A 25,186-nucleotide genomic window follows, 5' to 3' on the forward strand; every position below is an offset into this window, starting at 1 on the left:
CTATAATTATCAATTCTCAGTTTCTTCCCTAGTACTCCAATGACAAGTAAGGTATTATTATGAATCCATGGATTTAGTATGTTTTAATTCACTGCACTTATTATTATTATTATTATTATTAATTTTGCACTCAAATTGTCCTGTCTTTTGCTAGTGGAAGCTCCTCAGTTTGACTCTTTACTCCTGTTGCAGAACTCCAATAGTCTTTCCCCTGTGGTATGATGTATTCCTCTAGGCTTTTATTTTTTCCGGGTTAGACCTGAAGTTAACCATTACTTTTTTGGAGGTGGGGTAGAGGGGTGGTACCAGGGATTGAATTCAGGGGCACTCGACCACTGAGCTACATCCCCAGCCCTACTTTGTATTTTATTTAGAGAGACAGGGTCTCACTGAGTTGCTTAGCACCATGCTTTTACTGAGGCTGGCTTTGAACTTATGATCTTCCTGACTCAGCCTCCCCAGCCACTGGGATTATAGGTGTGCGCCACCACACCCAGTTGAAGTTAGCCATTTCTTTAAGGAGCCTCATTCCTTTAATTGAACTATTATATTTAGATGCCACAACCTGGGCTCTGGGATGTCTGTTGCTACTGGTTTGGTTGTCATTTATATACCTTTTCAGTGAACAGAGCTGGGAACAATTTCTTCTTTTTTTAAGAAGAAGAAAAAAGAAACATGTTTGTATTAATGTATTGATAGTTGAGATTCAAATTTTTCATCTTTAAAAAATGTGTATGTACTAAAATCCTTGATTCCTACCAACCATTATAAGTACTTATTTGCTTTATATTATATAGATAACAATTGTTGAAAATATCTAAAGATTTTTAAAAATTTCTATCCTTAGGATAAATCCTAATAGGAATATACAGTTAAATTACTATTTTTTTTCCTTATGGTACTGAGGATTGAACCTAAGGATGCTTTTTCCTCTGAGCTACATTCCTAGTCTTTTTTATTTTTTATTTTATTTTGAGACAGTCTTGCTAAGTAGGTGAGGCTGGCCTTGAACTCATGATTCTCCTGCTTCAACGTCCTGAGGCCCTGGGAGTACAGGCATACACCACCACACCCAGGTAGGTTACTATATTTTAAAAATCACTTAAAATAATTTCTTGCTGTGTGGTTAAGCCATCAATTTGCCACATGTAGGTTCACTGATTCTTTTTGCTTTTTTTTTTTTTTTTTTTAGAAAAAATTGTTGTTTCTTTTATTCAGTTTAATTTTATGTTAGTCAAACACTTCCATGGTTCCCATGACAAATCTATGAAATAAACTGCATTTACAAAGTCTAGCCTTCATCTCTGCCTCCTACTCTGTTCTTCTATCCTCTTACAGAAATAATCTATTTTTAAAAAGAAGTAGACACATGCATACACACAAAATACATACACACATATAATATACATAGTATATATACATATATTACACTTATATATTTTTATACATATATATTCATATGTCCTCCCTTAAGTTAAAAGGTAGCATACTATCTCATTGTTCTGTACTTTGACTTTTTCATTTAACAATCTATCCCAGAGATCACCACAAAGCACTATATAGATAAGTTCCTCATTCTTTTTGTAACGCCATAGTTCCCAATTGTGAGATAGATCCTAGTTTACTAATTTAGTTGCTTACTGATGACCATTGGAATTGTTTCCAGCCTTTTAGTCCTGTCTATGTGTCCTTACATCTTTACCAGTGTATATTTAGGTAGATTCCTAAAAAGGTTATGACAGGGCCAATGGCCAAATGCAAATGTAATTTTGCTAGATCTTGCCAAATTCCCATCAGCATTGTACGAGTACATGCATGTTTCCCTACAGCCTAGCCAACAGCATACATAGATTGTCAAACTTAGGGATGTTTGTCACTTTCATAGGTGAGAAATTGTTAGTTTTAGTGTCCATGTCTGTGAGTGAGGCTGTTGGCATTTCATGTGATTATGGGTAAATTACCTCCCCGCCCCCCATACAATCTGTTCACATCTCTAGGCTCATTCTTTTGATCATATTCACTGTTTGCAAATCTTCAGCCTTTGAGGATAACTGAGATGTTTTGTAAAGTAAAAAGCCCCTAAGGTTATTCAGTGAATAAAATTGCTGGGGCTTTGCTGTCAAATGGAGCAGCTGGGCTGGCTGGGCATCTTTCTGTCAGCACAGTTCCAGGGCTTCTCCATATGGTCTTTCTGCATGGGCTAGTTCAGGCTCCTCACAGTGTGGTGGCCCGAGGGCAGTTAGACTGTTTACATAACTACTCGGAGCTCCGGTGCAGGCCTCAGCGAGCAAGAGAGGAGCTGCCTTGCCTTTCATGACCCAGACTTAGAGGTCATGTAGCATCACTTCGCCTATGTTCTCTTGGTTACAAGTGAGTCACAAGCCTGCTCACATGCAGAGGGGATTTAGATTCCAATTGACGGAGGCATGGCCGTTTTAAGAACTGTGAGTGATCTGAGATTTTACTGTACAATTAACCTGTCATTATCTCATGGATGCCAGATGAGACATGAAACTCCTGGGTCAGAAACAAAGGACTATAGCACAACAAACTTCCTGAGTATTAGCATATTTCCCTCACGTCTCACAGGGGTAAAGCAGTTGGACTCCTGCATAAACGTTACAGATTTCTGTTTCTACAATCACTGAAACTCTCCACGTAAAGGTACCGGTGACCCTTTGGAGAGTCAGTGCACATTTCCCTTGACCCCTCTGCAGTTTACAGCACCACATGTCTGGCCAATATCCTCTGCCCACCACTTCCTCCCCACTTTGAAATCCACCCTCTCCCATAACACTGTTTCTTTCCCACCTCTGATTGTGTTTCGTCTGTCTCATCCTCCTTTCCTGGTTCCCCCATGCCCCTCCCATAGGTCTATGACTATTCACATCCTTTTCCCAGCCCCCTCTCCTTATTCATCAGCTCTCTCTTGGTGAGCTCATCCACTCTGGCTCTCCCTAGTAGATGTCTCCCACTGTTCCTCCTCCAGACTCTAGACCCTCATTTCCAACTACTTGTAAGATACCAATTATTATCAGCCAGGAGCCTCAAATTCAACTTATCCCAACCAAGTTAGCTTCTTCTTCCCCACACCCACCCTTCCCACTTCCACACACCTGCACTGGATTAATGGCATATATAGTTTATAAGACAGCTGAAACATTGTAGTTTTCTTCCCAGAACAAAGTATATCACTAGCATAGGAGCATGCCTACCTCAATATACTTTCCTTAGAGCTTAGTAGTAGGATAATACTGCTATTTCAGCTACTTTCATGGTTAAAATATGAAATATTGTGGATCTCCTAATTGTATATATTTTTATGAATTGGATTTCTTTCACACCTTCCAAATATATTCCTCTCTACCTAGCAATCTTTGTCCCTACCAGTTCCATGCTTTTTTTGGGCGGGGGGAGGATGCAGAACTGGGGATTGAACTAAGGACCTCACACATTCTAGGCAAGCACTCTACCACTGAGTTACACCCCCAGCCCTTTTTATTCTGAGAAAAGTTCTAAGTTACCAAAGCTAACCTTGAATTCTCAATCCTCCTGCTTTAGCCTTCCAGTAGCTGGTATTAAAGATGTGTACCACCATACACCCTGTTTCCTTTCTTCCTTTCTCTCTTTAGTCCTGCAATTTCCTCCCACTTTTTGTGCAAGTCTAACCCTAAAGTCAACCCCTAGGCAAAGCCTCCCTAGGCTTTCCTCACACAGAACTTCCCTTTTAAATATTATTTCCACTCAGCAGGTACAGTGGTGCACGCCTGTAATCCCAGCAGCTCGGGTGGCTGCAGGAGGATCATGAATTCAAAGCTTGCCTCAGCAAAAAGTGAGGCCTTAAGCAACTCAAGTGAGTCCCTGTTTCTAAATGGCTGGGGATGTGGCTCAGTGGTCAAGTGCCCCAGAGTTCAATCTTTGGTAACCAAAAAAAAAATTATTTCCACTGCTATAGGGTTAGTATGTGTACACAGGTCTGCAGAAATTATGTCTCGTTAACTGTCTTTCCCTCATGAGAGCTTACAAGAAATAGGAGTTTCATTCATGTTTTCTGAGATTGGCAAGTCAGTTAAATAACTACTTTATGATCCATCTTACATTTTAATAATGAACTGTTGCAGGGCCACAAAACTATGGGATTTCAAACATGGCTCCCTGGACAGTTTGCTGGGTAGTTGGATGGCTGTACAGATGTGTGGCCATTTGCTTATGAATGTGTGAATGTCTTGCTGTCTGACCACAGTCTGCATGGCTCCATGGCTAGGTATTTGAGAACTTGGAAAACCTTCCCTTTGCTTTCCTATGAGTTATATCATCACTTCCTCCAAACATTCTGAAGTGGATTGTATTTTCCACAGGGGAGCCATTGGCGTTGGTGTGACTCCAGCACACACTGCTAACATTATGTATCCCTACGCTTGCTCAAGGGCAGTATGGTTTCCTTGTCACAAAGAAAACCAAGAATGTCCCCGTCTTTTCCAAAATTCTCCTCTCCCTACCTGTTAAGTTGGTAATGAGCACAAGGGGAATAAAACTGTAAGCATAGGGGAGAAGGTGAAAGAAAAGCTACAAATAAGTCACGTTCATCAGAAGCACCTCATAGCTTGTGAGGAATCACGGAGATCAAACTCTGAAATTTTTAGGAGGTCATCAAGACAAGAGTTTCAAGGCCCTGCCTGAATTCTCACAGTTTATCAACAACAGAACCAAAACCAGAACACATTTCTGATCTGTACATTGACTGGAAATTTGTCTTTTGTAAAACAAATACTTGTGTATTCTACTTACTGAGGGCCGGCCACTCTTCTGCCTGCATAACAAAACCCGCTTGGATACTTGTGATGACATACGAGGTCAGTCACCCCCACTTTGCAGATGATGCTGCACAGCTGGTAAGGCAAAAGCCCTCTTTGTCCCATAGTGTTTTTAAAATAATACCTGCCCTCCCCGACACTGAGGTGCAGATGAATGATGTAACGTATGTCAAGGACTCAGCTGGCATTGATGAAGCACTTGCTATCATCATGACTGCATGACATGTCCTCCTGGTGCCCCCCCACCACCCCCCCCCCCCCCCCCCGCCAAAATTCTCCCTTGCATCTAGCATGGGGATTCATCTCCTTTCAGTTGTCCTCCATGGATCACCAGAGCAGGTTCTCCATTGTTTGCCTTCCATTAAATGACCACACACTGTCAAGCGCAGGATGAGGACATGTCCTGAGGAAAGGTCGTCTTTGTCCACTGTCTTTTAATGACTCAGAATTTAAGCTTCTACCACCCCACTTCTTGCTTGCTTCTTAGAGTGCTCTTGCTTTTTTGTGGAACCTTTGTTTCTGCCAGGCTCTGATCTTGAAATGCTGCAGGCCTGCCCTTGGTTGTTTTGTTACAGCGAGTGGAGAACAAGAGGGACAGGTGACGGATAGAAAGGAGAGAGCTAAATATGCACACTTGACAAAGCATCAGAGAGCCCTGCTTCCTTATTTTGATTCCAGAGACCTTCTTGATTCAGGGATTAAAATGAAGATGTGTGGGTGGAAAGGCAGATACCCTGTTTTGGAATGGACAGGGTCACTAATAAGGATAGTCTCCCAGGGCCAGTATGTTGGGGAGAGGGAAATAGTGATTTTACTGTTATCCTGAAAGATTTTTATTTTTAAAAATTCATTTAAATAAATATATTTGAATGCATCACTGGGTTTAATTTGTTCAAATCCAATGAACACATTAATCATTAATTAGGTGCTTGTGCCTCTTTGAAAGCCTGGTAATAATCCTCTTAAAAGGAAATTGTACCTATTTAATTTCTTTGTGTGTAATGCTGAATACAGCATCTAAACTGGATTTCTAATCCACAGTGCCCAAAGTGACTTAATGTGGTACAAAGGACACATTAACATACTTTAAATCTAAATGGATTCTCAAAATACACACCTTCCTGTTTAATTCTCATGATTGACTCATAAGACAAATGAGGAAACTAATTCTAATAACAGGTGAAATGTAGTCTTTTGCCTTCATGGATTACTTAAGTCCACCATTATGCCCCAATGGTTCTGTGTTTTGTTAGAGGTAACTTTTAATTTTGTTTGCTGCAGGTTTTGCTTTTGTTACTGAAGGACTTAAGAGACTAAGAAAGCCCAAATATAAATGGGACTTTCAGGGCAGTATTCTCACTGTTTACCCTGAATGGAGTGAATTTTGGGGAGCAATTTCAAAGTGGTAACCTAGGCAACAAGGACTGAGCCCTAGGCCAGCTTACAGTCTAGAGCAGTGCCGTCCAACAGAACTTTCTGTGATGATGGAATATTCTGTGTTTTCACTGACCAGTACAATAGCCGGGGTCTATGGATCACTTAAATGGAACTTGTGCTGAGGAAATGAGTTTTTCATATTACTTAATGTTAGTTTAGATTTACATAGCCCAATTGTGGCTAGTGACTATCATATCAACACAAGTAGAAGAAGAGACAGATAACAAACTGATTCACACAATTCATTACTTATAATTGCTGTAATGCCATACAAAGGAAGAGTTCCACTTTCCAGGTATTGAAGGACAGCCTTTGTGATTGGCACCTCATGACAGCAGTGAGGAAAGGAGCAAGGACTAGGGCCAAGGTGAAGCTGAATCACACAGGATGCTTGTGTCATGATAACATGGACTTATCCTAATAGTAATGAAAAGCTTTAGAAAGGTTTTAGGCAGGAAAGTGCCTTGATCCAGTTTTATTACATTTTTTAAAAATGTTATAAATTTATACTCACACAAACCAAAAATATCCTCGAGTAGCTTCCTGGGTAGGAGGTGACATATTTTGAGACTTTGCATTTCAAATTTTTCTTCATGCCTTGTACATTTCACTGGTATTTTGGCTGGGTATAAAAGTCTAGAATGAAACTTATGTTTCCTTAGAGTTCTAAAGGTATGGTTTCATTTCTTCTGCAATCCAATGTTATCATTAACAAGTCTGATCTCATTCTGATTCTTGATTCTTTGTATGAAGTTTATCCTTCCATGTTCCCATCCCCTGCTCTGTCTCCATGAGCATTAAAAGAAATCTAATAGTGTTCAATTATGGAAACATTTGTCTTAAGAAGATTAGAGTACTAGTCTAGGAGAAAAAAAATGTCTTCTCTCCCCTATTTTGGGAGAGATAATGTTTCCTCAACATTATCTCCCAAACTTTGTGTTGAATTTTTCATTTCTCCTTTAATTTACAAAAACTCTCTTTTGGAATTCCTTTTTATAGCATCCATTCTCATTTTTCAAGAAACATTGTGTTTCTGATGATCATATCAATTAGATTTTCCTTAGGATGTTTGTTTCTTCAAGTTTATCTCCCCCACCCCTTTGTTTTTCTGTCTTTTATTTGGAGGCTTTCCTCAAACATCTGGTGGCTTTGACTGTTTTCTCATGCTTAAGGAGAGAACACTAACATGTTGGTCAGAAGCTCTGGTATGAAATTGGGGCTGGAAATCCATTTTCTTCACTGGAGGGTATCTGCTGGTTCATTCCTTTCAGGAACACTTGATGTCTGTAGTTTTAGTCCTTTGGAGATGGGGTGATTAGATTCCACTGAGAAGATTCTTCTAGTTTCTTACCTGGAGGGTGTGTGTGACTAGTATCTGAATATTAGAAAACTAGTATCTTAATATTCCATTGCTCTAAGTGATTCTCATTTCAGAAACTGTGACCAAAAAACAAAACTATAAGTTCTTTAAGGATGGAGGAAGGGCAGTCATTCAGATCCTCTGGGCTGGGAAGAGAATATAAGTTCTAACTGCTATCTAAGCAGATTTTGCACAAATCCTTTCTCTCCCTTTTTCCAAAAATATCTAGTGCCTCTGAATCCCGAGTTCCTTGGGGACATAGGGATAGAAACTATGTCACTTCTCTCCCCTTTTCTGCTTGGATTCAGCTTTCAAAGCATTATCTCATCTCTTTTCTGGCTTTCAAAACTGTGTAGCCTCTCTTCTCTTTGTCCTTGTGGGTTTATGCCTTTGAAAGTTTCCCTATATTTTGTTTTAGTAGGATTTGAGAAACAAAACTTGTTGCATTTACAATTATAAAATTTGTCATTTCAGAACTGGAATTTAATGAGCCCATTTAAAAAATAAAAAACCTCATTTGTAATTATTTTTTAAAATATGGATTTGCTGGTTCTTGGTGGTTTTCTTTTTTTATACATATATTTATTTATTTTAGTTGTAGTTGGACATAATATCTTTATTTTACCTATTCATATGTGGTGCTGAGGATCGAATTCAGGGCCTCACATGTGCTAGGCAAGCGCTCTCTACCGCTGAGCCACAACCCCAGCCCAGCTTGAACATATTTTTCTACAGAATTCAATTCAAGTCCTAACTCCCAGTACCTGTGAATGTGACCTTATTTGGAAACAGGGTCTTTGCAGATGTAATCAAGTTAAAATGAGGTCATACTGGATTAGGTGAGTCTTAAACAGATGACTCATGTTCTTATAAGAAAAAATGAAATTTGGACACAGAGGGGAGACAGTCTTGTGAAAATGGAGGCAGAGGTTTGAATGATACATCTACAAACTGAGGATTGCTGGCAACATGAAAAACTAGAAAAGAGGCAGCACACTTTCTATCTTGCCCACCTCTGTTCAGCCCTCCTGTTGGGGTGGCACCTGGAGAACTCAGGAGACCCAGGCAAGACAAGCTTCCTTTAAGTATCCCCAAACCTAGACTTCACACAAGAAAAGACAGAGGTCAATTCTTTAATAGTAAATTTGTCAGTGAGTCTGCCTCAATACCTGAGCACTATTCTCAAGTTTGGGTTCTGTATCAGCTGTGCTGCAGCCCTTTCCTGGGAATTGTTAGTCCAGGATTTTTTTTAAATTATAAAATATATATTCATAAATTGCTGTTATATAGCAAACCATCCCAAACTGCTTATATTCCAGTTTTTCTTAAAGAACTTTGTTTAAAAATTTTAATTGACATAAAAATTGTGCCTATTTATGGGGTACAGTCACTAAGGGTAATTAGCATTTCATCCTATTAAAGTCCAGGTTCTTTTCAGTATAAATAACTAGGCTTTCCTTTGCATCCACTTCTGCCATCTTAGATCTCTCCTTAGAACTCTGCTCTTGTCTGCTTCTGCTTCTACATGGGACAGTATATAGTTCAAGACAACTTTTCTAGATTGAATTTTAAGTAGTTTTCTGCTAGTTTTGGCATATTGATATTTTCTGTTTTCTTGGTGGCTGGATCTAGAGATTGAACCCAGAGGCTATTAGCCACTGAACCACATCCCCAGCTTTTGTATATTTAATTTTGAGACAGGGTCTTACTTAGTTGCTTAGAGCCTTGCTAAATTGCTGAGGCTGGCTATGAACTTGGGATCCTCCTGCCTCAGCCTCAGAGCTGCTGGGATTATAGGCACTGTGCCATTATGCCCATCTTGGGATATTGATCTTTGGCTTTTCCCCACCTTCAGTACAAAGAGCATTTGACTAGCTTTGACAAATGTATCTTTCAATGAAAATGGTTTTTGGTGAATAAGAATTTGATAAAATGTTGCAGAATTCAGACATCTTATCCAAGAAAACCTCCTTTGCTCTAGGAAAGCAGTATAATGTCATTAGGGTTAGATAGCCTGAATTCTATGCTAGCATGCTTCTTACTCTATGAGGCAAATTTCCAAATCTCTAGTTTCCCTGTAAAATGGGAACAATAATGCCAACTTTACAGATTTAAGGATTAAATGATTCAAGAATAACTTAAATGGCTTTCAAAAAAAACTACAATTTACTTTGAAATGTGCAATTAAGTTTGATTAAGCTATTCCTTACAGATCACAAGCTGTCAATAAAGCACAGTTTACAAAGGAGAGACCCACACACAAACGGGAAATCCAGAAATGTTGATTTACTACACCAAATAATTTTGTTTTGTAAAAATTTAAATGCAAATAATTGGTTTTAGTTGTAGGAAAATACTTTTGCTTATTTTTTTTATCTCACTTTTGCCCACTGGATTCTGATTTTTGAGCATGATAGTTTTTTTGTAAGAGTAACACCAACATTAACCATCCACTATTGCATTGGAAACTTTCAAGATGGGAACTGTGTGTACCACGTAGATATAAATTTCATCATTTCCAGCACAGAGCCCCTGCCTTACCCAGTGATGGGTGAGGATTCCATTCTACCACTCTTTCTCTCCTTAAATGACTCTGAAATCTTCACCCATGGGGCCATTTTGCCTTCATATAGTTCAGAGATCTTATTTATGTGTCCTTTCTCATACCTCAAGACTACTAAAGGAGTTGTTACCAATTTAGCCTTTATAAGACAAACGTGAGCACAAAATCATGGACTTCTAAGTTGAGATCATTTGGATGATCCCAAATTGGCTTGTAATGTTTTCACAATTATCACCAAATGGAAACATAAGGATATATCCTAAGCCCCTCAGAGGTTTGCTAACTGCTGTGTTTTTAGGCACATTGACCAACAAGTAGAGAAAAGGACAGCCTGCATGTAATAGGCATTTGGTAAATGTTTTTATAAAAATTATTCCAAAACTATGCCTTACGGACAGAAACTTCCAACATTTAAACTTTTATCACTTTTTTTGGTACTAGGTATTGAACCCAGGAACACTTTGCCACTAAGCTATATTCCCATCCTTTATTTTCTATTCTGAGACAGGGCCTCATTAAGTTATTGAGATGGGGTTGAACCTGTGATCCTCCTGCCTCAGTCTCCCAAGTCACTGGAATTATAGATATGTACCACCAAGCCCAGCTACATTTAAATTTCAATTAGTTATCAATGATTTCATATTTCAAAATACTAGTTTTCAGTGATTCTATGTTCCAAAAATTAAAAGAGATTGGGGGAAACGTTACTCCACTTGAATTATGCCAAAGTTGAACCAAGATCTAAGTAACTAATAACTGTTGTGCCAGAGATGAGTAAAATGATCACAGAATACAAAGTTAACGTGGCTCTTCTCACAGCCCTGCAGTCTCCGTAAGAACCAGAAGGCCCTCGAGAAATTCCTTTTAAGACCTGCCACAGAAAGAAGGAAGAAGTTATGGACAGGACAGTCATTCTCACAATGGGCAAGTCTGGCCTCGTAGAGAACACAGGTTGACTTTGATCCGTGCACAACCTAGAGAATAAAAATTACAGCTGGGCGTGGTGGTGCATGCCTGTAATCCCAATGGTTTGGGAGGTTGAGGCAGGAGAATCACAAGTTCAAAGTCAGCCTCAGCAACTTAGTGAGGCCTTCAGCAATTTAGCAAGACCCTGTCTCAAAATGAAAAATATAAAGGGTTGGGATGTGGCTCAGTGATTAAGCACCCCTTAGTTCAATTCTTGGTACCAATAATAATAATAATAATAAATAAAAAGTATTCAGAGTCCCTTTTGAAAGATTCAAATTCCAAAAGCTGAAAACTAATTAGACTGTGAAAGTGGGGATGGATCCTGAATCCATTCATCCCACCTCCTCCATCAAGATGGACTTCTCATGGGAAAAGTACAAATATGAAAATTCCAATTTGGTTGTCAGGCAAAACCCTCTAGCATCTCTTCTCCCTTCCTCCCCTTCTCCCCCACCCTCCCACATGGTTTGGGAATACAGGAGAAAGTCATTTGTGTTTGCTCAGAAAAATTGAAATGACATGGGACCTTCTTATGCCAGGCACAGCCAGGGGTCCAACCATAAGGCAAACCACATGCCAGGTCCTGGGAACGGCTTCCTGCCCATGGCCTGCCATGAAGCAGACTCTTCTTGCGGAGACCTTGGGTATCTGCTACAGGGATGCCAGCTAGTTTATTTTGTAGGCTTACCTTTGAAATGCATGATGCAGATGAGGGCAGAGGAAACTGTGGGTGAGTGAACTTGGAAATATACAAATATATAAAATACAAGGGGTGATTCATAAATTTTTGGACTTAGAAGAGACCTGAGGATACAGACAGCCACTTCTCTAGTCTCACTCCAGCAAGGCACCTGGACTCAATAAATTTGGGCAGTGCTCCACATCATGAACTCCTGTGAGAGTCATAATGTACACAGTACATTAAAGGCAATGAGAAACTTGGAGCAAATTGACCTGTTACCATGTATAGCAGAGTTGAATGATGGCCCCAAAGCTAGAGCAACAGACCTAATCCCCAGAACCTGTATATATTACTTTACATGGCACAAGAGTGAGTTAGATGGGGTTAAAGACTCTTCGAGTCAGCTTTTTCACTGCTGTAACTAAAATGACCCAACCAGAACAACTGTAGAGGAAGAAAGGTTTATTTAGGGGATCAAGGTTTCAGAGGTCTTAGTCCATAGAAGGCCAGCTCTATTCCTCAGGGCTCGAGGTGAGGCAGGATATGAAGGAAGAGTATTGCAGAGAGCAGTTCACACAATGATCAGAAAGCAGAGGCCACTTGCCAGTTACAAAACATATACCACATAGTCCTGCCCCTAATGAACCACTTCCTCCAGCCATAGCCCACCTGTCTCCAGTTACCAGTCAGTTAATACCATCAGGGATTAATTCACTGATTGGGTTAAAGCTATAACCCAATCATTTCTCCTCCAAACCTTCTTGCATTGTCTCACATGTGAGCTTTTGGGGGACAGCACATCTAAAACATAACAAAGACCTTAAAAGTAGTAGTTTTTTCCTGGATTATCAGAGTAGGGGAGGGAAATATTATTTCTCTGCATATCCTTTTATGGTTTAGGCCCCCATAGTAAATGATAGGTTAACAAGAAAAAGATTTTAAATTGGTTTAAGTTACATATGACATGGGAACACTTAAACAGAAATGAAGATCCAAAGAAATGGTTATACCTGTGTATTTTGATGCTAGGTTTGCTGAAACAAGTATAGAGAAATATGAATGGACAAAGGGCATGTTCTAATGGTAATAAACCAGGGAAAATTAGCAAGGTCTTTTCCTCAGATTCTCCTATGTTCCTGTGTCTTCAGAAAAGGATCCTCCCAGGGAGGGGCTGTGGCTCAGTGGTAGAGCGCTTACCTGGCACATGAGGCACCGGGTTCAATCCTCAGCACCACAAATAAAATATGTGTCCATCTACAACTAAAAAATACATATTTAAAAAAATAAATTACTTTTTCCAGTTTTAAAAAAAAGAAAACAATATTCCTTATCTCCTTTTCTTTGGGTTTAGGGAGGGCACCTCTCACACAAGAGTCTTGGGATGTGCTTCAGAGGGAGGTCAAAAAGTCTTTTCTAGATTTTCAGGACCTGCTTCAGGGCAGAAGGATAGGTAGAGAGAACTTCCTGCTTCTGCTACTCTTCAGTGTGTCAAGGAGGCATATTTTGGGGTAGCATATCCAGAACTCTAACATCAGGATGGAGTCCGTATGCAATCACACGTAGCTTTATGAGGGAGGGAGAGGACAATTCAACGTTACACCACACACAGAAGAGAAGGTGATGTCAAGAGGGAGGCAGAGATGGGATGATGGGGCCACCGGCCAAGGAATGCTGACAGCCACCAGAAGCCAGAAGAGGTAAGGAACACCAGCAGGAGGCAGCTCTGCCCTGGCAACACCTTGATTCATACTCTGGCCTTCAAAACTATGACAGAATGAAATTCTATTAAGTCACCAAGTCTGTGGTCACTTATTACAGCAGTCTCGGGGAACAAGTGCCCTTTGTTTGATGCAAAGTTGACCAAACTTAAAAAATGTATTGTAACCTTTTTTATAGGACACTAGTTATCTATTCTGTAAACCCAAAGCTTTGTGAAATCTTCTCTGGGAAACAACACTTGGGGTGAATTCTGAATGACTGACCCACAAGCGGCATCACTGAGAAAATTTACAAGTCTGGAACTGTCCTTAGGATACTGGAGTTCGCAGGATGGCCTGCAACCTGGGCCATGCCATATGCCTTCATTTGGTTCTCTCAGAGAAGGAATCCTGTCATTTCTTGATACTGTTTACCTCTAATCTATCTGTATTATTTTCTGTCTATGGATGTCATACTCAGAGCATGCTGTCATTTCCTACTAGGTCACAGAGATGTGCTTCTTGAATGTTTTTGTGATCTCTTCCTATATTGCCTTGGAGGGATTGGAGATTGTTTAGAGAGAGTCTTTTCTATCTCCAAAGAATATCAGGATGCTTAGAAACAGAAATTAGAGGGTCTCACATGGTTTGTTATTGCCTGTTAAATCCAGTGCTTAGCCTATGCTTAGGTATTATCTACATTGCTTTCAATGACTGCTGAAAGTAGCCACATAAAGGGAATTCATGATCCTAAACTCCAGTGCTGTGTTGCTTTTTCAGGTAGGGATCTGACCCATGTATGGATCTTTTTCAAGGATTTCTGGATTACCTACTCAGTAACTTGTTCCTTTAAACACTATTCCATGGGCTCTGAGGGCAGAGATTTTGACCACTTTTTGAGCCTTCCCCCAAACTCCATTCCAAACCCCATGGATTAATTCCATTAGAAATTGCCAAAGACATGGGGCACAGTGGTGCATGCCTGTAATCTCAGCAGCTCAAGGCTGAGGCAGGAGGATCAGGAGTTCAAACCAGTCTCAGTAACTTAGCAAGGCCCTAAGCAACTCATTGAGACCCTCTCTCTAAACAAAATATTAAAAAGGACTGGAAAGTCTTAATGGTAAAGTGCTCCTGGATTCAATCCATGGTACCAAGAAAAAAAGAAAGAAAATTGCCAAAGACAATGTCTCTGGGGGACCCAGGTGGACAAGGAATTATGTAAATAGGTGGAAAGTATATCCTCAACAGAGAGAAAACTGACATCGTCTCCAAACCAAGACTTTAAAGTAGAAAATTTAGATATCTTTTCTAAATTTTACATGGAAAAATGAAAAATGGGTCAATGGCCTCTGGCAATCCATGGAGGGGAGAAAATGACCCTAAAAGGAGGAAAAAAACCACATCACTTGTTAAGGATAACACATTAGGGCTCCTTACAAGGATTTTCCCAATTTTGTGGCTTAATGGATGGTGCTAAATGACAGGGCCAGGTTGGGCTTGGAAGGGTTTGTGTCAGGTCACACTCTACTTGTAAGTAATAGAAAATCCAATTTAAACTGGATTAACTAGTAGGGAAATTTGTAGTCTGACATTGTGACAGTGCTGATGTTGAGATTGAGTTCATTCCACCCATCACCCTCGGCCTGACAGCAAGATTACAGGGCCATTCCAGGTGCCATGGCCATACACAGCTGCCGCAGCAGGAGGAAGGAGAGAGACTGCCCCTTGTGGAAGCGCTGTGTAGATGAAGATCCACCTCTCCAAAGCCCTCCCCTGCCCGCCCCAGCTGACTTCCCAAGGGTTTCTATGGCCAAAGTTATTAATTTCTCCTGAATCAATCACTGTCAAAGAGACCAAAAGGCCAATACTTTTGGGATCCATCAGTTAATAAAGTTCGAAAAGGAAAAAAATTGTGTAAATTAAAAAGGAAAAAAAAAGTGTGAAGTGTGTGTGTGTTCATGCTAATAGAGTTGCTAACTTTTTATTTGTCAAAATATGAAAAAGGGCTCATTTATTATTATTACTGTTTCATTGGAAAGGATCTCTTTCTCTCATAAACCACACACACACACACACACACACACTGACTGCCTATTATGTGGTCAGTACTATTCTAGGCCAGAATACAACAGTGACATAATTAACAAAAATCCTTGCCCTCATGCTTGAATTCTAAGTATAGGGTAATAGATTAAGAAAATTGTGGGGCTTGGTGGTGCACACCTGTAATTCCAGCAGCTCGGGGCACTGAGGCAGGAGGATCACAAGTTCAAAGCCAGCCTCAGCAACTTAGCAAGACCCTAAGCAACTCAGTGAGACCCTGTCTCTAAATAAAATACAAAATGGGCTGTGGCTCAGTGGTTGAGTGCCCCCGAGTACAATCCCTGGTACCACCCGCCCCTGCCCCCACCCCCCCACCCCCGCCCAAAAAAAAAAAAAAAAAAAAAGAAAAGAAAGAAAGTAGTGCTATAGGGAAAAAAAAATAAGGCCAGGGAGAGGGGACAGGAGTGGGTAGGGCAGGAAGCCCTGACCGAAGGTGGCGGGAAGCACACCAATGTCTCTAGGAAGGGGATACCCTGGTGCACACACATACACAATACATTTTCTCATGTTTCTCATTGTACCTCACCCTGGGGAAATCTCTGTGACCCAACATTTGGAAACTTCTGCCCTGTGCTCTCCTAGCTTCACAGAGGTTAGAGGTGGCTGGGATTTCAGGTATGCACCACCACGCTCAGCTTCTCTTCCATCTTTAAGGACACCAAAGCTTACTTGGAGCTTGGGTATTTCAGGATAATTATCTTAAATCCAGTTGATCATCAACCTTAATTCCATTTACAACCTTAGTTCCCTTTTGCCACATAATTTAACATATTCATAGGTTCCAATGATTAGGAGTAGACTTTTTTTTTTTTTTTTGTGGTACCGGGTATTGAATCCAGAGGCACTTAACCACTAAGCCACATCCCCAACCCTTTTTAATATTTTTATTTAGACAAAGGGTCTTGCTGCGTTGCTAAGGGCCTTCTAAGTTGCTAAGTGGCTTTGAACTTGTGATCTCCTGTCTCAGCCTCCTGAGCTGCTGGGATTACAGGCATGTGCCACTGTGCCGGGCTAGGAGTGGACATTTTTAAGGGACTGTTATTCTGCCTACCATACCATGTCACCAGAACTGTGCTCAATACATAAAGAGCTGCAGGGAAGAGAGCTGACATTTATTCACCACCTATTACATGTCAGACAATGTTGGGTACTTTACGGGTTATCTTATTTAATGCCCCAACATTCAATCCCTAATATATATTGAGAGGTTTGGTGACCACAGAACTCAGTCCATGTGTCCTCTAGTCCATGCTGCCCCATGTTACCCTTTACCCCTCCTAAATAAGCTGTGAGGCTTTAAAATATAGTGTATGTGGGAATGAGGGACAAAAGCCTTCTGAACCTAGGGGTCCATCGAGTCCTAGCATCTGGTGAGCTCATGTCCGCTGAGGGGATGTCTGGGGGCCACTTCCTGCTTCCCTGCAGGAGACGTTCCCTGGCATGTCTAAGGCTCCTGCCAAGAGTCAGGCCTGCACCAGCCTCCGTGCTGTCCTCGCTCTCTCCCCATGAGGTGGGTGCTGCAGTCTGTTTTATCAGATGAGGAAACCGAGGCCGAGTCGTAACTAGCCTAAGATCACATCACAAGGTGGTAGTGGTAAAGGTACTGGCCCAGTTGCTTGATGGCCAAGCCAATGCGCATTGCACTGCATTCAACAGAAGATGCCAGTAAAGATGTGGGGCATGAATGAACCTGGTTCTTTCTGAAGATTCCAAAATCCCTGCTTCTCGTCACTAAGCTCCACTTCTGTTGCCTACAGGGATTATTTTCTGTCTCAAGGCCTTCTTCAGGAGCTTATCTTTCTGCCTTCCCTGGAGACTCATTTAATTTGCCCAAGAAACACCTTCCTGCTCTCTCAGCTGGTGTCTCCTAATACCCAGTAGAGTATTAGGAGAAAAGAGACACACAGTGGAAATTGGTTTCTGGAGTTTATTATCCTGTGGCTTCAAGTAAATGCACTTCTGACTGAGAGAACGTCAGGTGGGTAATCTTGAGCCAAAATATTTGCTATGATTTGAGAGGATGTGATTTTCCAGGTTTACTCCAAGTGAGTAAACTTGAGTTTCACTGATCTCTGGATATATATAGGCTCACATGAAAAGCAGTGAGCATAATTCACTTCTCGCTCCCCTTGTTCTCTAGCACTACTGTCTTATGTGACTTCTGCAGAAGAGATTTTGGATATCACCATCCACTTATGCATTACTAGACAGCTATACAGGAGTAGGTCGTTAAACATCATCCATTCACTCAGACCAAGTCCTTTTGAAATTGTTATTGCAAACCTTTTCATCTACAGTGTGGTTACAGTGATCAGCCTAATTAATTTACTATTGTTCTGAAGTCTCCCCCTTTTTTCCCTAAATATTTAATTGCACTCATCAGGTCAGATTTTCTTGCAAAAGCCACCCTCCCAAATGGTATCACTTTGTCTTCTGAGAGTGGTTTCCAATTTGAAAATCCAACTGGGAAGATTAAAAAAAAAAAAAAAAAAAAGGATTCAAAGGGATAAAGGAAACTCCAGAAGGTGAGAACCCCAAGGCCAGGCTCCCCTGGCTGGACTCCCTGGCTCTAAGCTTGAACTCTTCAAATGGATTCTCCACAGTATTCCAAAACAGTGTTCAAACTTAACAAGGAACTATGGTCACCCATAATTTGGCCTCTGTCTTTCTTTGCTCTGTCTTGTGCTTCACCAACAGCAATACCTCCTAGACTTCTTCAAATCCCAAATACCACCTCCAGAGGAGGTGCCTTCCTCTCATCTCTGGCATCTCAGAGAGGCACAGTATATACCTGGTGCAGAACTACACGATATACCCCATTATAGGCTTTCCTTTTGTTCTGTTCATTTTTATTCACTATGACAAAGACCCAGCAGGTAGCCAAGCCCAAACTATCCTTCTAAAGAAGGTAGGACACCCAAAAACCTTATGAACATGATGCATCTTTTTATCCCTGTCATAAATCACATCTTAGCCCTCTGATCACATGCAATAAGCAGACCCTGATATAATAGCAATCTGTCAATCAGCGTCTCTCACTTCAGATTAGCCTTGCACTTCCCAGTTGTCTCCCTGGGGCCCCTTAGTCTCCAGGCCTAAATCCCTTTCAGTGTTGCTATCTACTGAATAGGTAGGAAACAAAATTATAGCCTTAGCAAAGTCGACTTTTGATGATATTCTCTGGGGGTGAGAAGGTGTGAAATTAACCCTGACTGTGTGCCAGCTCACCCACTCTTTTCTTTGATGTGGATATCATGATTCTCATTTTATATCCAAGAAAATTGAGGCTTAGTGATATTAAATGCTGGGGCAGTGACTGAACCAGTGGATGAGAACAAGATGTCTTCAGAGTAGTATAAAACTTGGTTTTGAGTTCTGGCTCCACCACTGGCTGATTTTCTGAGGAAGTTATTTAGCCTCTCTGAGCCACTGTATTTCAGTTTGTAAGAGGGGAGTAATGGTACCCATTTGCATAGATACTGCATGCAGCAGAGCATTGCACACTTGGTAGACAGACACCTTATAGATATTCTTTCTTTGGAAAGGTCACACAACTTGCAAAAGGCAGAGCTGGGGTTTGACTCCCACCTTACTGAAGCATACCCTTCCCAGAACCATCAGCCCACCACCAAGGCACCCGTTAAATGAACATGAATTTAAGTCATGAACTCACAGGCACTTAAGGATGATCCCAAGAGGATCATCATCAAAATGGGGTCAAATTCAGTTACATGGCAATGATGGGGGTAGGGGGTTCGCAACTCAAATGCTGCTCTATCTCACGAGAAAAATATCATACAGGAAGGAGCTTTCCTTTTGGCATGCAACCAAACTTCTTTGAAATTTTTGTTTTAAACCAACCAAGCAGATACTTCCCACAAATCTCTCCTTCCTTTCTCCCTGATAACCACTCTTCTGCTTCAGCCCTTCTCCACATAAATACTATTGAATACACCCATTTAATGCCCGTCTTTTCTTTAGCTTCCTTTCCACTAGTTAATTACCTTGGTTTTTCAACCCAGAAGCAAGCAACAGAATCATTCTAACAAACAAAAATCCCAGGCCTTTTAAAGATTGGGGGAGGTAGAGTGGCAAGGACATACAATGTAATATTATTTAATTTCTGGCATGGAAGAATGTGACTTTATGTTAGAGTGTTCCCTCTCAACCCAAATGCAAGCTGGTGAGGTCATTTTAACAAACAAAACCCCTCTGCCCTAAAAGACTAGAAGATGGAGTGGGGCAAATTTAATTTACCATATCCCCCCCTCCTGGAGCTAACAAAATTTTAACCTTAGTGTTAATCACAGTAGGAGAGTCTGTTCCCTGGTGTCAGCCTTTCTTATTATAACAAAATACTCCAGACTGGGTAATTTATAAAAGACAGAAATTCTCACAGTTCTGGAGGCTGAAGCCAAGATCAAGGCATTGGTGGAGACCCATCCCTCATGGAAAGAGCCTTCTGCATCCTCCTATGGTGGAGGCGACAGAAGGGCAAAAGGGGAAGGAATGTTGTATTCTTACTTGATGGAAGAGTAGCAGAGCAGAGCAGGCCAGAGCTGGCTCCTTTTTGAGGCACTATTTCATTCATGAGAGTGGCTCCCTCATGATTTAGTTACTTCCTCAAAGGCCTCAGCTCTTAATACCGTCATGGGGATTAAGTTTCAACATGAATGTTGGAGGAACACAAACATTCAAACCATAGCACCTGGGGAAGGAATTTCAACCATCAGGGAAAAGGAGGGAGCAGTTTTGAGGGTGGGGCCCCTTTCTGTTTGGTACGAAGTCGGCCCCATAGGCCTTCCAGCCCCAGGATCAAAGGTTCAGGGGTCAGGCCCTCAGCACCCGGCTGGAGTTCCACATCAAAGCTACCCTAACCTAACCCTACCACTGACCCTTTCCAGTAACCATTCGGCCACCTGTGGCAAGGAGGATACAACTCTTGTCGCTTCTACCCCAGGCAGTATCCCCAGGTCTGTCACCAACCCTCCTGCCTGCTGGATTCAGGGTCCTCTTTACTAAGCTGAGGTCACTGGAGAACTGCTTTAACTGCTCTGACCTTCATGAGAAGCTATTCTGCCTTTCTGTGGCACAAACCTATGGGTAAACTTGGCCCCTGAGGACTTCAGGAAGAATCTGGAGAAGATTGCCTGTAGAGTCCTCCAGTTTGCACTCAGCTTTGAGGGAATCCTAGACAGATTCCAGCCTCGATGGGTAGCCCGTGGGGAATCAGGGCAAGCTGAAGAGGCAGGTGGAGTGAGCGTCTGGAGGCCTGTGACAGGACTCCACTAGTGTGACCACACTGGGTACCAAGCTGCTCCTCTGGCTCCCAGCCCTCCACTGCAATCATGGTTCATGATATAACCACTTCCCTGGGAATCTTAGCCGTTTGGCACATCAAAAGGGGGGGAAAAACCCACTTTAATACCTAGAGGTCCATGTGGCAGCTTCTTCCCGCACAGATTACACTCTGGCAGCCTGCTCCACCATTCAAGACTCAATAGACATTTCTTGAGTGCCTAAGGTACACCAGACATGAAAATAAAGGTGACAGGCATGGTCTTTTGTCTTCAGGGAGCTCATGGCTGCTGGGCAGTGGTAAATGCTCCAAAGAAGAAGGATAGCACTGTGGAGAGAACAAGGGAGCCTGGCCTGATGTGGGGGAAGATGTGGGAAGCCCCTCTCAGAAGCCGTGTGGCCGTTGAGACAGAGAATTAGCCAGGCCATGGGAGCAAAAGAGAAAGTGCTGTAAAGGCTCTGGGTGCCCCAGCGGTAGAGTACAGAGGGCAGGGGAGAGCAAAAACCCAAGGCCAGAAGCAGCAAGAGAGCCTTCAAAGCATGTAGGACTTGGGTCTGTATCCTCACACATTGAGAAGTTGGGGAAGAAGTGGGCCCATGTCAGATTCTAAAAGATTGCTCTAACTGCCCAGTGGAGAATGGAATCCACAGACTGCCATTAGTCATCTTAGTTTTGTAGCCTCTTCCCCTTGGTCAAGTTGCCAGAAGTCTGCAGCACCCTGCTTTGGTGAGCTTCTCTGGAATTATTTTCTATCTCTGTATGGAGTGGAGACAGACTAAGGCTACCTGGCTGCACTCTTGACACGAGAGGGTTGAGTGCAGTAATAAGCCTGGCATTGTCTCCTTAGTGTTATGGGATACACGTCTAGTCTTCAGTTGGTGACCCAGAGGGCCAAGTGCCTGGCCAGAGGGCAATTTCGCTTGTCTAAGAAATAAAAAAATACACCTAGGAACACTCCACATTCATCTTCTCACTGGTCCCTGCAGTGTGACCTGCTCAATTCTGGAAAGCAAGTTACTTGAATTCTAAAGATCTGTTCCATCCTTGAGAATAAAACAGTTGAGCTACAGATTATCTTTAAAATAAACAAGCCTTTCATTTATTTTGATGACACCATACATCCACTCATTATTGCCCAACTCTGAAAAAAGAGAATATGATTCATTGTAGTTTTGTTTTTTGTTTTTAATGATGTGAGTAAACATAAATGCAAGCTAAAGCAAAGGTTTCCAACCCTGCCAGACCAGGAAATGGAATCCTGGCACTGATAACAACTTCAGGACCCCAAACAAGTTAACCTGTCTGACCCTAGGTATCCTCTTCTGGAAAAACAAGAGAAGGGGGAATACTAACATCTACCTGCCAAGTTGATGTGACACAATGAAGAAGAGTTTGGAATCCAACTCCAACACCATGCTTTTAAGCTATGAATCATTTCAGGAGTTTGTCTTTGCATCCTTAACTTTCAATATGGGGCCTGCGTGTGCTCACAGATGTGAATCTCCTTTCTTTTATTAATCTTCATGCTAATGGTGCCCAGTCTTTCCTCTTAAACACTACTCAAGAATCCCTGTTCTGTGGCATGTAACTATAATCCCAGCTGAGGCAGGAAAAATCACAAATTTGAGGCCAGCCCAGGCAACTTAAGAGCACCTTGTCTCAAAATTTTGAGATAAAAATAGATGTGAAGAAGAAATAGAAATGGTCAACAAAATATGAAAAAATGTTCAACATCTCTAGCAATTAGAGAAATGCAAATGAAAACTACACTGAGATTTCATCTCACTCCAGTCAGAATGGCAATAATCAAGAATATAAGCAACAATAAATGTTGGCAAGAATGCGGGGGAAAAGGCACACTCATACATTGCTGGTAGGACTGCAAATTGGTGCAACCACTCTGGAAAGCAGCAAGGAGATTCCTTAGACAACTTGGAATGGAACCACCATTTGACCCAGTTATCCCACTCCTCAATTTATACCCAAAGGACTTAAAATCAGCATACTGGTTCAGCCATGTCAATGTTTATAGTAGATCAATTCATAATAGCTAAGCTATGGAACCAACATAGATGCCCTTCAACAGATGAATGGATCAAGAAAATGCAGTTTATATATACACAATGGAATATTAGCCTTAAAGAAGAATGAAATTATAGCATTTGCTGGTAAATGCATGGAACTGGAGACTATCGTGCTAAGTGAAAAAAGCCAATCCCCAAAAAACCAAAGGCCTAATATTCTCTGATTTGCAGATGCTAACACACAATAAGGCAGGGGAGAGAAGAATAAATGTTCATTGGATTAGACAAAGGGGAGAGAAGGAAAGGGAGCGGGGATGATGGTAGGAAAGACAGTAGAATGAATCGGACATAACTTTCTCATGTTGATATATGAATACAAGACCAGCGTAACTCCACATCATTTACAGTAAGTTATACTCCATGTATGTATGATATGTCAAAATATACTCTCCTGTCATGTATATATAAAAAGAATAAAAAAATTTTAAAAATGATCCCAGCTCATGCCTTATTTCAGTCACATAGTAACCCACAGGTTCTATAAACAACTACACACATTGTTGGAATGCCTTAGTGAACACTGACTGAGCCAGAGAGCTGGACTTCTCATCTCTTGAGTTTAGAAGGGTAGAACTTCTCTATAGAACAGAGAAATTCAGAGAAAAACTATAGCAATGTATTAATCCTTGTGTGTTGTTGTTCTTGTCCTTGTATCATCGTAGATGGTTATTTTTTATAGTATATTTGATGATTTAATGTGGTAGGTTCAAAGTTGTTGCTAATGAGAAGAGGCAGAATATGATATAGCTCCATTTTTTAAAAAATCATTATTTCATAAGTAACAAATGAAAATATGCAGAAATGCTATAAATAACAGCCCTTTATACCATCCCATGATCCTGGTCCTTTATCTTTTTCCTAAAACAGACATTGTTACCAGTCTGTTGGACACCCTTCTGGACCATTTTCTCTGAACATGCACTCACACGAATATCCCCACCCCCCAAAAAAACCTAATAACATAGTAGGTAACTATTTTTCAACATAAAAGCTATCTTATGTACATAATTTATGCTCTACTTGCTTTTCCACTCATATGTTGGACTATTTATTAATCTACTTCTTACTTCTAAATGGTTGCACAGAAGTCCATAGAATAGGTAAACCACAATTTATTTAGTAGTAATCCAGATGATGAATGGTAGCTATGCTGATGACATTCTTTCCTACTGCAGCAGCATGAAGAATATCCTCAATAGGCCTCTTTTTGCAGTGGTAAGAGGTTTTCTAAAAACCTGAACTGAACTGAAATTGCTGAGTCATAATGGTATGCCCATTTCAAACTTGAATATATTGTTAATTTCCTTATAAAGTCATTTTTTGCACTCCCACCAGCAGTTTATGAGGGAATTCATTAACCTCATGCTTTCAGTATTTAATAGTCAGACTTCCTAGCTTTTGCCATCCTGATGAGTAAGAAACTAAGTTATTATTTAATTTTGGATGACTATTTCAGGTTTTTTGTTTGTTTGTTTGTTTTCTGGTGCTGGGGATTGAACCTAGCATCTCATGCATACAAAGCAATCACTGAGCTATATTCCCCATCTCTATTTCAGTAATTCTCAAGAAAGCCATAAGTTACCAAATTGAATTACAAAAAACAAAGGAATCAGGCAGGTGTTTTATATCCCCTAATAATATTCCAATGCACAATATAGGGCAGGTTTCCAAGGGATGCTAAAGGATTGATTTCTTTGGGACATTTTAAAATTTCAAAAATTAAAAAAATTCACTTGAATAAATTCTTTATTTTTTACAGACCCAAATATATTTTCTTAGATCTAATCACGTTATATCATCTAATTTCTAATGTCCACTTCAGAGAACAATTTAGTGCTAGCTATTTCCAATGTGGAATGAGCCTAAAAAAAAGCTGGTTTTTGTACTAAACTCAGAAAATGTCAAGAAAAAAAAAACCAACCAACCAGGAAATCAGTTGCCACTTGTTAAAGGGCTAACCACTCCAAAAGTGATCGAATTAGGTCGTTATTACAAAATAACTCCCACTGGGTAATTTATAAATACAAATTTATTGCTCAGCATTCTAGAGGGTAGGAAGACCAAGATCAAGACACCAGCAAATTCAGTGTCTGGTGAGGGTTTGCTCTCTGCTTTAAAGATGGCGCCTCTTGTTACCTCCTCACACAGCAAAGAGGTAAGGCAGCTCCTTTCAATCCT

At 40.9% G+C, this 25,186-nt stretch overlaps 1 protein-coding gene across 2 annotated transcripts in view; it reads left to right on the forward strand.

The window, feature by feature from the left end:
- The window catches only part of Baalc (BAALC binder of MAP3K1 and KLF4), a 59,607-nt gene that overhangs the window by 15,387 nt on the left and 19,034 nt on the right, over nt 1-25,186 (forward strand). Inside the window, exon 2 of one of the 2 annotated variants that reach the window (XM_076836316.2) lies at nt 25,049-25,155. The exons of the other annotated variant lie outside the window; for it this stretch is intronic. Within the exon in view, the coding sequence (XP_076692431.2) occupies nt 25,049-25,155 (107 nt within the window). The remainder of the gene's footprint in view (nt 1-25,048; nt 25,156-25,186) is intronic. 2 annotated transcript variants of the gene reach the window in all.

Source organism: Callospermophilus lateralis, chromosome 16, assembly GCF_048772815.1.
Source record: "Callospermophilus lateralis isolate mCalLat2 chromosome 16, mCalLat2.hap1, whole genome shotgun sequence".
In the NCBI taxonomy this organism is placed as follows: Eukaryota; Metazoa; Chordata; class Mammalia; order Rodentia; family Sciuridae; genus Callospermophilus; species Callospermophilus lateralis.